At 45.4% G+C, this 12,577-nt stretch overlaps 1 protein-coding gene across 1 annotated transcript in view; it reads left to right on the top strand.

Moving 5' to 3' along the window:
* Positions 1-455: 455 nt before the first annotated feature.
* Positions 456-12,577, top strand: part of ASPSCR1 (ASPSCR1 tether for SLC2A4, UBX domain containing) — a 37,086-nt gene continuing 24,964 nt past the window's right edge. Inside the window, exons 1-6 of the mRNA XM_027716599.2 lie at positions 456-762; positions 834-889; positions 1,530-1,641; positions 5,371-5,471; positions 10,885-10,942; positions 11,750-11,823. Coding sequence (XP_027572400.1) covers positions 664-762; positions 834-889; positions 1,530-1,641; positions 5,371-5,471; positions 10,885-10,942; positions 11,750-11,823 — 500 coding nt within the window. The 5' untranslated portion in view covers positions 456-663. The remainder of the gene's footprint in view (positions 763-833; positions 890-1,529; positions 1,642-5,370; positions 5,472-10,884; positions 10,943-11,749; positions 11,824-12,577) is intronic.

Here is a 12,577-nt window from a genome sequence, read left to right as displayed (position 1 = left end):
GCCCAAGAGAACCTTCCTTGTAGGCGCAGGGATCTTCGGTATCCCTGCTCGGGAGAGAGCCAGGAATCCGTCAGCCCAAGGGAGTTCTGGCCACCAGCGGTGCCCGGGCCGGCGCTGCCCGCGGTGCTGGCAGGGCCGATGCGCTCGGTCCGGGGTCACCCCTTACGCTGCCAAGGGGGGTGTCCCGGTACGACGCGGAAATGTTTTATTTCCTCGGAGCAGGTGACTGATCCCGACATTGGAAACCCAAGGGGCAACGCAGCGCCGTCAGCCACGGCGGGACGTGCGGCCGCTCCCCTCCCGCTCCCCGCGGAGCTGCGGGCCCGGCCCCGGAGCCGCCCCCACCACGGCCCAGCGGGCAGGGCCGGGGGTCGCCCCCGCCCTTCGCCGGGGGAGCGGCCCGAGCCGCCCCGCGTCTGCCCTGCCAGGGGCCGCTGCTGCCCGAGCCCCTCGCGCTCCGGGAACCGCCGCCCGTCGCGGGCGGACAGCTCCGCTCCGGCCCCGGCTCCGCCAGACCGGGACTCGCCCGGGACGCGCTTCCACAACCACCCGGCCGGGCCGGTTCCCCCCGCTCCGCTCCCTCGGGCGCGGCGGGGCGGGCCCGCAGCAGGGCGGCCCCGGGCCGGCTCCGCCCCGGCCGCGCGGGTCCGGCGCTGGCGGAAGATGGCGGCAGCGGGTGGGGGCGGCGCCGCGGTGTCGGTGCTGGCGCCCAGCGGGCGGCGGGTCACGGTGCGGGTGGGGCCCGGCACGGTCCTGCTCCAGGTGGGTCTACAACGGGGAGGGCGGGGCGGCGGGGCCGCGGGCCGGCCGTGACGCCTCTGTTCTCTCCGCAGGTCCTCGAGGAGGTCTGCAGGAAACAGGGCGGCAGTCCCGGCGAGTACGGCCTGAAGTGAGTCTCGTCGCGGAGCCGGGCCCGGGCCCGGCTGCCCGCGGCCCTGGGAGAGGCCCCGCCCGCCGGGCCGGGCCTGGCGCTGCCGGAGTCCGCGGCCCGCCCGGGGGGTGTCCCGGCCCGGCGGACCCGCGGCGGGCGGTGGCGTGCTGGGGGCCGGGCCACACACTGAGGGTCAGGTCGGGGCCTCCCGATGGCCCAGTGCCACGTTCCGCTGACGGGCGGCGAGGCCCCGTGTCACTGCCGCGGACACGGCCCCGCGCGCGAACCTCACCCAGGTCACACAGTGGCAGCACCCGTCTCCCCTCTTACCTGGGGGTTTGACCCTCTGCCTTTATGGTGTCGTAATCGAGAGGCCATTTCTCTGAGTGGCACTAAAACAAGAGTATCTTGGTATTTAACCCGGCTTGGTTATATAGTCAGTTGTTATTTATCTCTTTAAAGCCTAAGAAGAAACATACATTTGAGTATTTTCCCTGTGACCTCTACAAACCGCAGAATAGCTTTTCTTGACGATTGTTTTCTGAATTACCAGTTGTCCATTGTTGAATCGTGTTCCATGGCTTCTAGTCAGCCTCTGGGGAATTCTCTTGCTCAATACCTGGACTTTGTATTGTTCAAAGCCTATGTTCTCCTTCAGGTTTCAGAGGAGTGTTTTGGACCTGTCCTTGCAGTGGAGGTTTGCCAGGCTGCCCAACAATGCCAAGCTGGAGATGGTGCCAGTCACTAACAGAGCGGAAGCTGGAACCACGGTATGTTTGTTTACGCAATTTGTTGAGTTACCAGTTCTGTTGATATGATCCCATCCTATCTAATGAGCAAGAGCACAGCTCAGTGTGGCCAATGCCTGTGCAGGAGACCAGCTGAAGACAGGTTGAAGTGCAGTGGAAAGTGGTGATTTAGTAGTTGAAAGTCTTTGCTTATGTTCTGCATGAGCATGTGGTGCCAACTGTGTGTTGGAGGAGAACGGGTTCATTTGGGGAGCTGAAAAACTAGTAGTCGTGGATGCCTAGGAACTTAAGCATCACTGATAACTAACTCAGTTCCCTTTCCTAATTTCAGTTTCAGTTGCTGTTGTCTGCCTCTGGATTTTGAATTCTCTTTTGCTGCTTTCCCAGCATTTCTGGTCATGGTGTGTTCACACAGCTTTAGAGTCTTTTGTTACATGTGCTGTCCCCAGCAGTGGCCAAATGTCCCTATTTAGTATGATTTGAAAAGGGCTTATGGATGCTGTGTTCTCTAGGAATTATTGCCACATTTAGGAGTGTAAAAATCTATATGTGTCACTGTAATGGCTGGAGGCATAACTGTTAAAGTGACGCATAGGTGTTAATGTGTGTGAACTTTTTATGTCATAAAAGTGATGTATGGTCTTATTTAAGTAGCCTAGGAATGAAAATTTGTCTATTGCTGACAGTCATTGCTGACAGTCATCGCTCTTCTTTCTGACTTCCTCAGGGGGAGTTTCTCAATTTTTATGAAAGTTTCAGGTCTATTGGTTTTGATCTCTTAATGTCTGTCAGCCAAGCTGACAAATTAGTGGTGTTTGTTGTAGGCAGTTGCTCTTGCTGTCACAGAGAGAAACTGATATGTTGAAATGTGAACTTTGTGTTGTGAGGCGGCTTTGGAATCTCTGCTCTAGTTCACTGTGGGTGTGCAATGTACTTTTAGGGGTCACTGATGTTGATGTTTTTCTCTGTAAAACCTCCATGTTCTTTGTTTTGGCACTAATGCCTTCTTTCTGACTTTGCGGTAGAAAGAAGTTTGTGCTTCAAATGACGTCTTTAGTTAAAAAAATACCACAAACTGGGAGCATCTGCTTAAAATTTTCAGTGAAAGATTGTGATGGAATGGAGTTTGTCGTCCAGAGGAAAGTGTTTCTGTTGAAATGGTGCAGTGATGACTTTATCTGACATTTGTGTCCAGTTGGGAGGTTGAGAGGTACTGAAGGAAAACAGTGATTTTATTTTTTCCCCCCAAAGTTATATTATGAGAAAGGGTAAGAAGGACTGTGCACTGTAGAAGAGAGGTTATAGCATGGAATCACTAGTTTAGATCCCAAAAGAGAAGAGCTAAAAGAAATGTAAGTTGTTACTATTTAGTTGTAGTTCAGCAGAAGAATCTACAGAAGTGAGTCTTCTCTCAGAGTGCTCATTGCTTTGTCCTGGGGGTGAGAGGATGCAGCAAATGCGTGCGTGAAGGGTGGAGCCTGAACAGAGTCACTGTCCCACAAATTTGAGCAGAGATTCCACTTGGGAGAATTTCACAGTGTAAGAAAAGACTTGGTACAGAACGATTGACTAAAAGAATTCCCTATCACAGGGAGCATGTGCCAAAGACTAAGGAGTTTAAAACAGCCAGGTGGCTGTGACTGGGCTGTGGTGTCAGTTGAGATGCAGAGTTGGTCATTTTGGCTGGCTGCAGTAATGTTGGGATGAATCTGATCCTGTGTCTTCTATTATTCTGTCTTCTGTTAAGATAATGTGGGTGGAAGTAGGTATGCTTCCCTCTGGTGACAGCAGTTACCCTGGAAACAGAATACAGGTTTCGATAAATTATGAGTTTGTTCAGCAAATTTGATATTTTAAAAATAGAAAGCTTTTGGATTTGCCTTTGCATGTAGAAAACATTGTTTCCCATAAGACAGTTCTTTAGTGAAAAATGGAACAATTTCCACTTGTGGTGGCAGGTGACCATGAGTTCAGCTCTTGTGTTAAAGTTGTCAGCCTTTTGTTTAAATGTTTGTAAACTTAGATGGTAATTGTCACTGGTCTCTATTATTTTAAGTAGTGCTTGGGGTCTTTAAAGAGACTTTTCTGATTGACTGAATAGAAGTTTCGTGACATGTTTAGCTTTGAACTGTCGCTCAACAACTGATGCAACTGGTAGTCTGAGTTTCTGGGCTGGATTCTTACACAATGGTGATGTCAGCTGTCATCACTCTGCTGTTGCTGAGAATAATCTAAGGCTTGTCTCCCACGTAGGAGAAACCAGGAGGTTGTGTTAGTGGTGGGATGAAACGACATTGTTCTGTTGGCTCGTTGTTAATGATGCCACTGTTTCCTTTATGTAGAAAAATTCCTGTCTCCAGCAGATCAACATTTGCAGTCCTGTGAGGACTGGTGGGAGCTGAGGCAGATGACAAACATATTCCTCCGTGGAAATCACAGTCGATTGCTGGAGTGTGTGGTGTCTGTTTTCCCATCTCCCTCTCTTTCTCTCCCCCTCTGCCCTCCTGCTTGCACACACATCTTGCACTCACAGTGAAGCTGACTAAAAGTGTTGGTAGGGACATGTGAAAACACAGAATGAAAGAAAGTGTCTTTGGCTGTCCTGGGCTAATGTCTTTCTCAGGCTTTGGAATAAGGCCAGTTTCTGTGGACTTCAGAAAACTGTAGTTGACTGGAGAAACCAGGTTCCATCTAGTGGCTGTGGTTTTTTTTAGGATTTTTCTTTAGGCAAGTGAGCTAATTGGGAAAACCTAAGAGTTAGACATTCTGGAGAAGGCTTAATATTCTCTAAAAGGTAAAAAAACCCCAAAACACGAACACCTGAAGTGCACTGCCATTCTCCATCTCTTGGTCAGCTGCTAGACTTTTCTCTTGAGATGGTCAGGAGTTTAAGTTCTTCAGGACTGAGCCCAGCATGTGTTCATTTTAGAAATACTTTGGATTTTTTTTTTGAGAGAAGTGGGGAAGCAGTTCTCTGAAGTGCATGTAGCACCAGCTAATGAACATGGATGTTCACATTCCAGGTCGGAGAAAGCCTGTTAAAATAGGCAGCTAGCTGGCCCTTGCCTTTTTCTGCAGGTGTTCAAGAACTTGATAACTGAACATCCAGAATTATTTTTGAGATTTTTTTGCTACTTCACTCTCGTATTGCATGTCAAAATTTGGTGATTAGAAAGCATCAGTGAGTTGCAAATGTTGTTTTGTTGGACTGGTAATGGTTGTTTAGGTCTTCAGTAATGCAGAGATCGATGGGGACTGTATTCATGCTTTCTCTGTGTGGATGTGCAAGTACTCTGCTTGTTTTGCCCCCCAGGGAAGTTGTTCTGCAAACTGATGCTGAAGTGGACAGAGCTCTGTGTTGGTATTTTAAGTTGTGCAGCTGCATCAGTCCTTTCTGCCTTACCGGTATTTGTTTTATGTAGGTGTGAAGATCCTTTCTGTAAAGTTTCATCTGGTGTAAAACAGAAGATCTTAGTTGCTCATGATGACACATTATTTGGGATGTTTGCACTGGCTTTTCTCTGAACATGTTCCAGTTCGAGATATGACAGGGAAGAGGGGCCCCTGAAAGCTGGTTAGTTTTCCAGGATGGCCTCCCCCATGCTCAGGAGAAGTCCATCCCAACAAACTGGAATTCAGGCCAGAATGCCTGCACATATGGACAAGGAGCACTGAAATACTTTAAAAAGTTGTGAAGAAAAAAAAGTTTTTATTCAATTTTCAGATGAATTCACTGTGTTTTTCCAATAGGTTCGGATAGCATTACAACTAGATGATGGCTCCCGTTTGCAAGACACCTTCCTCTGCCAACAGACTCTGTGGGAACTTCTCAATCATTTTGCAAAAATCAGGTGAGCAATGCAGTGAGAAAATTCTTGTTTGGATGGATCTCTGCATGGCAGTAGTTACTTGTTGTTATGGTGATCCAGCTGAATCCTTCAGATTTGTGGAGTTTGCGTTATTTGACTGTGGTTTCTCCTTTATTACAGATATGTTTGCCTTTTCCTTGCTCTTTCAGATTTGACACTCCATAGTTTTATTATTATTTTTTAATCCTGCAGTAGCACTCCTGATTCGGGGCATAAACTTGTAACAAACTGCTAAAGCTGTGAAGCAGCTATACTAAACTGGGATATGTTGCCCCACCTGCCTTTTACACAAACATGTTTGAAGTCAAGTTACTGCCAGAGGTGAGGTGCCAGCCTGGATGATCTTGATCCCCAGTATTTCTGTGCTGCAGTTCTCTGTAGTGCAGGTGGTTCTTAAACGAGTTGCTGTTGCTTTTGAGGCTTGCTGTTGTGCAAGTTCTTCAGGGAAATCTGGAGCTCTCAGCAGGCTAATGTGGAATCTTCAAAAGACTGATTAGATCCTGCTTAAATGGAAGAATTTATGGTTCTACATTTATTGAGTATGTACATGGGTTAGAAATCCAGTCTACATTCAGTGTTATCTCTTGAGTTTTGAATTAAAAACACTGTATTGTTTTGAAATGTCGAGCTGATAAACTTTTCTCAAAGAAAGACAGTTCTTTTCTCACGGCTTGGAAGATGAAGCCTTGAAGCTGTGACGGCCATTCTATTTTTAATTGTTAGGGACTAGGTCTACACTGTGACTTATGAGTAGAAGTCAAAAGGAACTGTTTTCATGTAAATGCTAGAGAGAAAAGAATTCTTTTAATTGAGGAAAGAGGTAGGCCAGAAAGCCCAGATATGATTTTCCTAAGTGTTTTAAGTTCCCTCTTGTCCCTTACTGCATCCTTTGTGCCCTCTGGGAGGAGAGGAGTGCCTGTTGCAGTTTGGGGACTGCTAGACTGGTGGGGGTGTTAATAATTGACAGTGACAAATAGCCTTTGTGTGGCTTTCTCACACATTAGTTGACTATTTATTCGGTTTAAATTTTGAGCTTTTTATATAATTTTGCTCTTTTGAAGTGGTTTTATTGTTTACAGGTTATTGTAATACTACTACTTAATATACATGCTGCTCTTAAGCTTCTAACTACTGCACTGTGCTATGCATTCTTAACTAGTTCAGAACACAGCTGCTGTTTTCTGCCCTCTTGAAGCTGAGCTGAGATGTTTGGATGGACTTTGCAAACTTTTGATTAAGTTCAACAAGCGGCAAAGGTGCTGTGTGTGACTTAGTCACAGAACAAGCTGGATCTATAGCCATCTTTATGGATTTCATGGGCTGAGCTGCTGTTCAGTGTGTTTGGATTCACGTAGACTAACTAGTCAGCTAATTGTTGATATTTGCTGAATCCTTCCTTGGACTTTCCAACTGGAGACATTTTCCTGGAATGCTCAGCTGCTCCAAGTGCGTGAGGGGAAGTATTCTAAATCCACTGGAATTTCCCCTGGGTTTCCAGCGTCCATCTCGGCTAATTGGATCTGAAGAAGGTCTGGAAGCTATTGTAGGGTTGCTCCTCCTCTCAGCGTGCGGCAGTCCTTGCACAAGATGTTTACAGGCCCTGTCAGATCACTACATGAAGGAATCTAATCTGCTTGCCGTTCCCCTTCTGAAGAGGAGCACATCAAAGAGAGGACAGTGTGTTTGATGTGTGTGCTTCCCCTCAGTGGGTGCATGTAATGGATTAGCAGCAGCTGGAGGAGGAGCTTCCAAGAGTTAGACAAAAACAAGTCTCTGGGGATCTTCGCCTGGAGTCTGTGCTGCAGGGGCCGGTTGAGCGCACAGCGTCGTCTGCTCTTTGAGCGTGAGGCCTGGGAGAGCTGCTGCCTTTCTGTCTCCCACTCTTGCCTGCCTGGCAGCTTCAGCAGCTTTGTGGGCTCTTGTACGTGGGAGTGATTGCACTCTGGACACTCAGAGACATCTTTGATAGTAATTGTGACTCTTCACTAATTCTGTGGTGTCATTCATTAGGTTTAGATATTTTCCATACATTTTTAGAAGATGACTCAAAGAGTTGCTTGGATTGAAGCAGTTTTTGGAAAAGCGAATGAAACTAGATTCTGTAAGTCAAACTGGCTTGCTCTCCTATGGGTCTTTGGTGAGGGCACGTTCCATTGTGCCTCAGGTTCTTTTCTCCTGAATGGTGATCATGCACCTTTCCTGATAGGCAGCTTGAGGTTCAAGCTTTTTTTTTTCCTCTGGGCTGTTCTGTCTGCCATTTCTGTGATTCTGTACTGTTTCTCTGTGTTTCAGCAGCCCTTTATCTTTTGTGCACTGTTATTGAGGATTCCTGTAGGAATACAGCTGATCCTAATTGGAAGCAAAACCCATTGGAATTGAGGTAGAGATGAGTATCTCTCCTGGATTGTCTGGAGAAATCTGAGCACAGTAGCTTGCTATGGTGTGCTAAAGGCCAGTCTCTTTGGTGATCTTTTGTTCCAGTTTTCTAATAAAGACAAGATTTTTTTTTTCTGCCTTTCATCATCAGGCATTGGCCTTGGGAACTTACTCGGGTACTGCTGCCAGAGGAGAGAGGGAGGTTGGAGTCTGAGTCTTGAATCACAATATTATGCTCCTTTGTATGAGAAACTTAATCTCTTGATTCCTGCAGAGCATTGTGTAGGGCTTTCTGTCCCTGACGGAGAATAACTAATTGTGGAACTACAAATGGCGGCAGACTATTCTGATGTTGGTTTGGTTGTTCACCTTGAGTTGGAGAGTTAACTGTATTTCATAGTCTGAAGCTTGAATATAGTAGTTTGGACGCACTGGTGTGTCTGTCACTTTCTGCACAATGGGATTTGTTGTGGCTGGGAGAACTGTTCTGAAAGACTGGTGCCTTGGGACTATAAACTCTTTGGGATGTGTTGCAGCTGGTCTGGAAGTAGTTCTCAGCCCCTGACTTTCCTAAACTAGATCTGACCCTCAGGACTGGTTTTACAGGTTGCTCAGTTTGGATTTGCTACCTCTGGGTTTCTTTGTGACTCACCTTGTCCCATACCACTGTGGTGTTGCAAGCTTTTAAGTTTTAACCTTTTGATCAAAATGGCATATAGACTGCTACAATTAAACCAAACAGAAGTCTTAGTTCTGGTCTGTGCTTAACAGGTTTGCTCCCCCACATCCTCCATCTGGAAGTCTTTGATCTTCTCTTGCTCTTGAGAATTACTCAAGGGTTGGGTATCATAGTTTTGCAGTGGTTCTTTCGGTCCTGAGTGACTTCTGGTTGCAGCTGTTTCACTTGCATGTCATTGCAGCTGAGTTTTGAGTCTTAAGTGTAAATGTCCTTGATGAATTTTCATGGAATTTAATGGCTACTTCCCTTCATTTTCTGCTCCGTAGGCTGGTTGACTCCTTCCCCATTCAGTTTCTCTTGTCACTTTGTGCTGGACTAAATAGATTTGTGTTACAATATGGTGTAAGACATTGATTGTATATATGTATTCTTTTAATCAGCTCCTTTGTGAAGTATTTTGGACATAACAGCAAGACTAAGTGATATAATATTGACAAAGTTGTTGTTAAGTAACTGTGAACATTAGGGTGATACTTAAGGTTCTTAGAACCACTGCATCGAGAGCAGTAAGATGTGTTTGGGTATGCAGACTCTGGTCTTCTGCTGGGCAAGCAGGTTGCTGAAGTGGGAAGGGTTATTTCCTCGTTACCTGAACAGAAAATGTTATCCCTGTCCTGAGGTGGTCTTTCCGTAATGATTGGGTTTATTGCATGCCTGTTTATGGAGTTCCCAGCTATGAAGTCCCTGAGACTGGACTGCAGAGATCAGTAAGACCAAGCGAAGTTTACCATGAGGAAGAATTGCCCGTGTTTTGTGTTTGATGATAAACCAGCTGTTGCAGTGCAGATGGTACATACTACTCCTTACCAGGGGATATCCTGGTGTAACTGCAAGGGCAGGGAGCTTGGGACAGAATCTGCTAACGAGAGCTGCTGGGGTGTAAGGAGAAGGATAAACCTCATCAGTTCTCATTGTGTTGATGGGGAATATCCTGGGGCAACATTCTCACCTTTTGTAGTTACCCAGGCTGAGCTAGGTTGAAATGTCTGAATCTGAAGCTTCTGAAAAAAATGCTTTCGAGAATTCAGCCAAGTCTCTTTCCAAACCACCACTGTCTCGGGGTGGACAGTGTTTTCCTAGTCACCTTTTACCATTGGTATGCTTGGAGCGAGAAGCAAACTATTCTCCTTAATGTCATGATTTACCATGTTCTCAGCTGATTTCAGTTTGAGTTTCGCTTTGCTGGAGTGGAGACCAAGATGAAAGAGAGTTTCTTCTGGTGTTGGATCTAATGCTCTCACTGATTTCAGTGCTTCAGCATAATGTACTGGTTAATTCTTTAAGGCTCCTTTTACATTTCTACAGACATCTGAGGTTTTCTTGCTGCAAGTGCCAATCCTTATTTTCTTCCTTTTGAAATCACATCATCTTGGCTAGGTGAGAACTGAGACTTGCTATGAAAGGCAGTGATTGTCTTTTTCCCTGTCCATCTTCTGTGTTTGATCAAGTGAATATGCAATAAAGCTTCTCTTTTACTGGAATGCCTCAGAATTGTTATCTAGAGGAAAATGGAAAGAGTAGCATCTTACTGGTTTTTCCCTGTTTTAATGATGATCTTCACTTATGTTTTCCTCTGCAGATGGTGTGTCAGAAGTTTGCATAATTGCTAATATGTGTCCTGTGTCTCTGAAATGCTTAAATATGGGTTGATTTTCACTTTGTCTAGAGTGACAGCCTTTCCTTTGCCTTTATTTTCTCCATGGTCTCCAGAATCTGGAAGTTTCTGCTGTTCCTTTTTTTGTTTGTTTGTTTACTTTCTTTTTTTTTTTAAACTGACACTAAGACAGGCAAATTCTTTGTCCACAGTTTATTTGCTTTCGAGCAGTATTTAATTCTATTTGTTGCTGTGCATATGTGGAAAGAAATGGACCTCTCCCCAGGGAAAGTTCAGTGACTGTAAACAGTAAAGAAGTCTTTAGCTTAGATAAGGGATTAAAAAGAGCAAGTGTAATTAATTCATGTCCAGATTGGGTACTGAGGCACACGAAGAATGACGAGCTCAAATTTATCTAGTAAGATCAACTAATTTATGAATTAACTTTAATTATTTCTGCTTTGTTATTAAACTTTTAGACCATGTTTAAGGAAAAGTTGAATGCATTGGAGCAAATTCTTTACCTAATGTCTAAGAGAGATCCTGTGAACTATGTAATGGTTATTGCTGGAGGAAAATGGAGGAGAGTATTGCCAGCTGATTTCACTTTGTACCGTTACTCTGCACTGGTTTTGGAGGGGGTGGGCTGTTGTGCAGATGCTGCAGTGTTTTGCTCTTTCTTGCAGGGAGTTGATGGAACAGCATGGTGAATTCTCTCCAGTCTGTATTTACATGCGAGATGAGGTAAGGCAGCAAAGGCCTCTCAACTGTCAACCCTAAAAAATAAGAAAAAACTTAGCTCTACTTTCCAACCTGGAAAGTGTTTCTTTTGAACTTTCTTGAGAGGGGAAGTAGAAAAATGTTGGTCTTTTCAAAGCATGACGTGTCTGTGTGGAAAAAAGCTCTCTTGGAACAGAACCCTGGGACGTTGAGATCTCTGAGCCCATAAAATGAGCTCAATGACCTGTTTGTGTTTTTCTTTCCAACTTCTTTTAAAGCTTGAGTCAAAACAGTGGTTTCATTTTAATAAATATTTGCTTTTCTCTGTGTTTTGATCTTCTGCTATTAAAGTTCTGTTTAATATTTTGTATGTGCGTATTATGGAATTTGCTCTCCCTGGCTGTCCCCTTCACTTCCCACTGACCTCTGTGGACAGATTGTCTTTATTCTGGAACAGGTCATTGCAGGCAGATGAGAGGTGTATGTAAGGAAGGCGGCTGTCCTGCAGCTCTGAGGTGCTGCCTGTAGTTTAACTTCTGCCGTAAAAGTAATGCTTTGCTGCAGTTTGATCCCATCTGGGTGTGTGTATGGGACAAAAATACATGTAGGTCATCTTCCCTTGAGATCACTTAATAAGCTGTGAATTTGGTAAAACAGTATAGGTGAATACAGATTCAGGTCTGATTTAGAACTGTAGAAAGAATCAGTTTTGATCTGTTTCTGGTGCTGTGTGGTGCTTCTTTTGATACAGGCTTCTTTCTAGAAAGAGCACTATATGTGCTCTCCTGGGCAAGCAGTGGCCATAATTACTCTCCTTTGGTTTTGTTGCAGATATCAGGAAAAGATGCCCTGGAGAAGACAACACTGAAGTCACTTGGCCTGACTGGAGGCAGTGCCATTGTCAGGTTGGGAGGAGCAAAGTTTGGCCTCGTTATTTTTCCTTTCCACTCTGGTGGTGAATTTATTTTGTTTCAAATACCAAAAAAAGGGGCAAAAAAATTGGAAAACTACAAACATTGTGGCATTCAGTAATTATTGCATTTGCCTGTTTATCTCAAACTGCTGCCCAGATGTGCTTCCCACAGCTGCAGATGCTGGCACTGACTAGTCATGTGCAGATTAAAAGAGCTTGTTTGTTTCTTTTCTTTTTTTTTTCTTCTTTTTTTTTTTCTTCTGTGATTGGAACAGACAATTCAAAGTTAAAAGTCTTTCTGAGAGGGCAATCAGCTACCACTTCATTCTTCCCTGCTCTGGATCTCAGGCACTGAACTCCCAGCCCCTGCAGTTCCTGCTGTCTGTTGGAGGGTGAGGTGGGGACAGGGGCAACCTTTCTATGATCTCCTGGCCAGCTCCTTGCAGTATTTACAGAAGGCAGGAGTGATTAGAAGCTGTGCTTTACAACTGACTGCTGTTTTTCCCTGGGAGACAGTTTTCTTCTGGTGGAGCAGGTTCCTGTTCTGTTTTGTTGCACAACCCCCTGGTCCCCTACCCCTCCCTTCACAGCAACTGGAGGTTGTGCTCTGTGAGTGACTGGAAGAAGCAAATTGTTAAATCAGGGGTGCATTTGAATCAGCTGTTGCCTTTGTGTCACGGTCACATTGAGAATGGGGAGGGCAATACTCTTAGAATTGTGATTTTATTTTTATTCTTGTTGGTGTC

The sequence above is a fragment of the Pipra filicauda genome, unplaced genomic scaffold (genome assembly GCF_003945595.2).
Source record: "Pipra filicauda isolate LSUMZ 115617 unplaced genomic scaffold, ASM394559v2 scaffold80_size11013439_pilon, whole genome shotgun sequence".
In the NCBI taxonomy this organism is placed as follows: domain Eukaryota; kingdom Metazoa; phylum Chordata; class Aves; order Passeriformes; family Pipridae; genus Pipra; species Pipra filicauda.
This window is presented reverse-complemented; position numbering and strand designations above follow the sequence as displayed.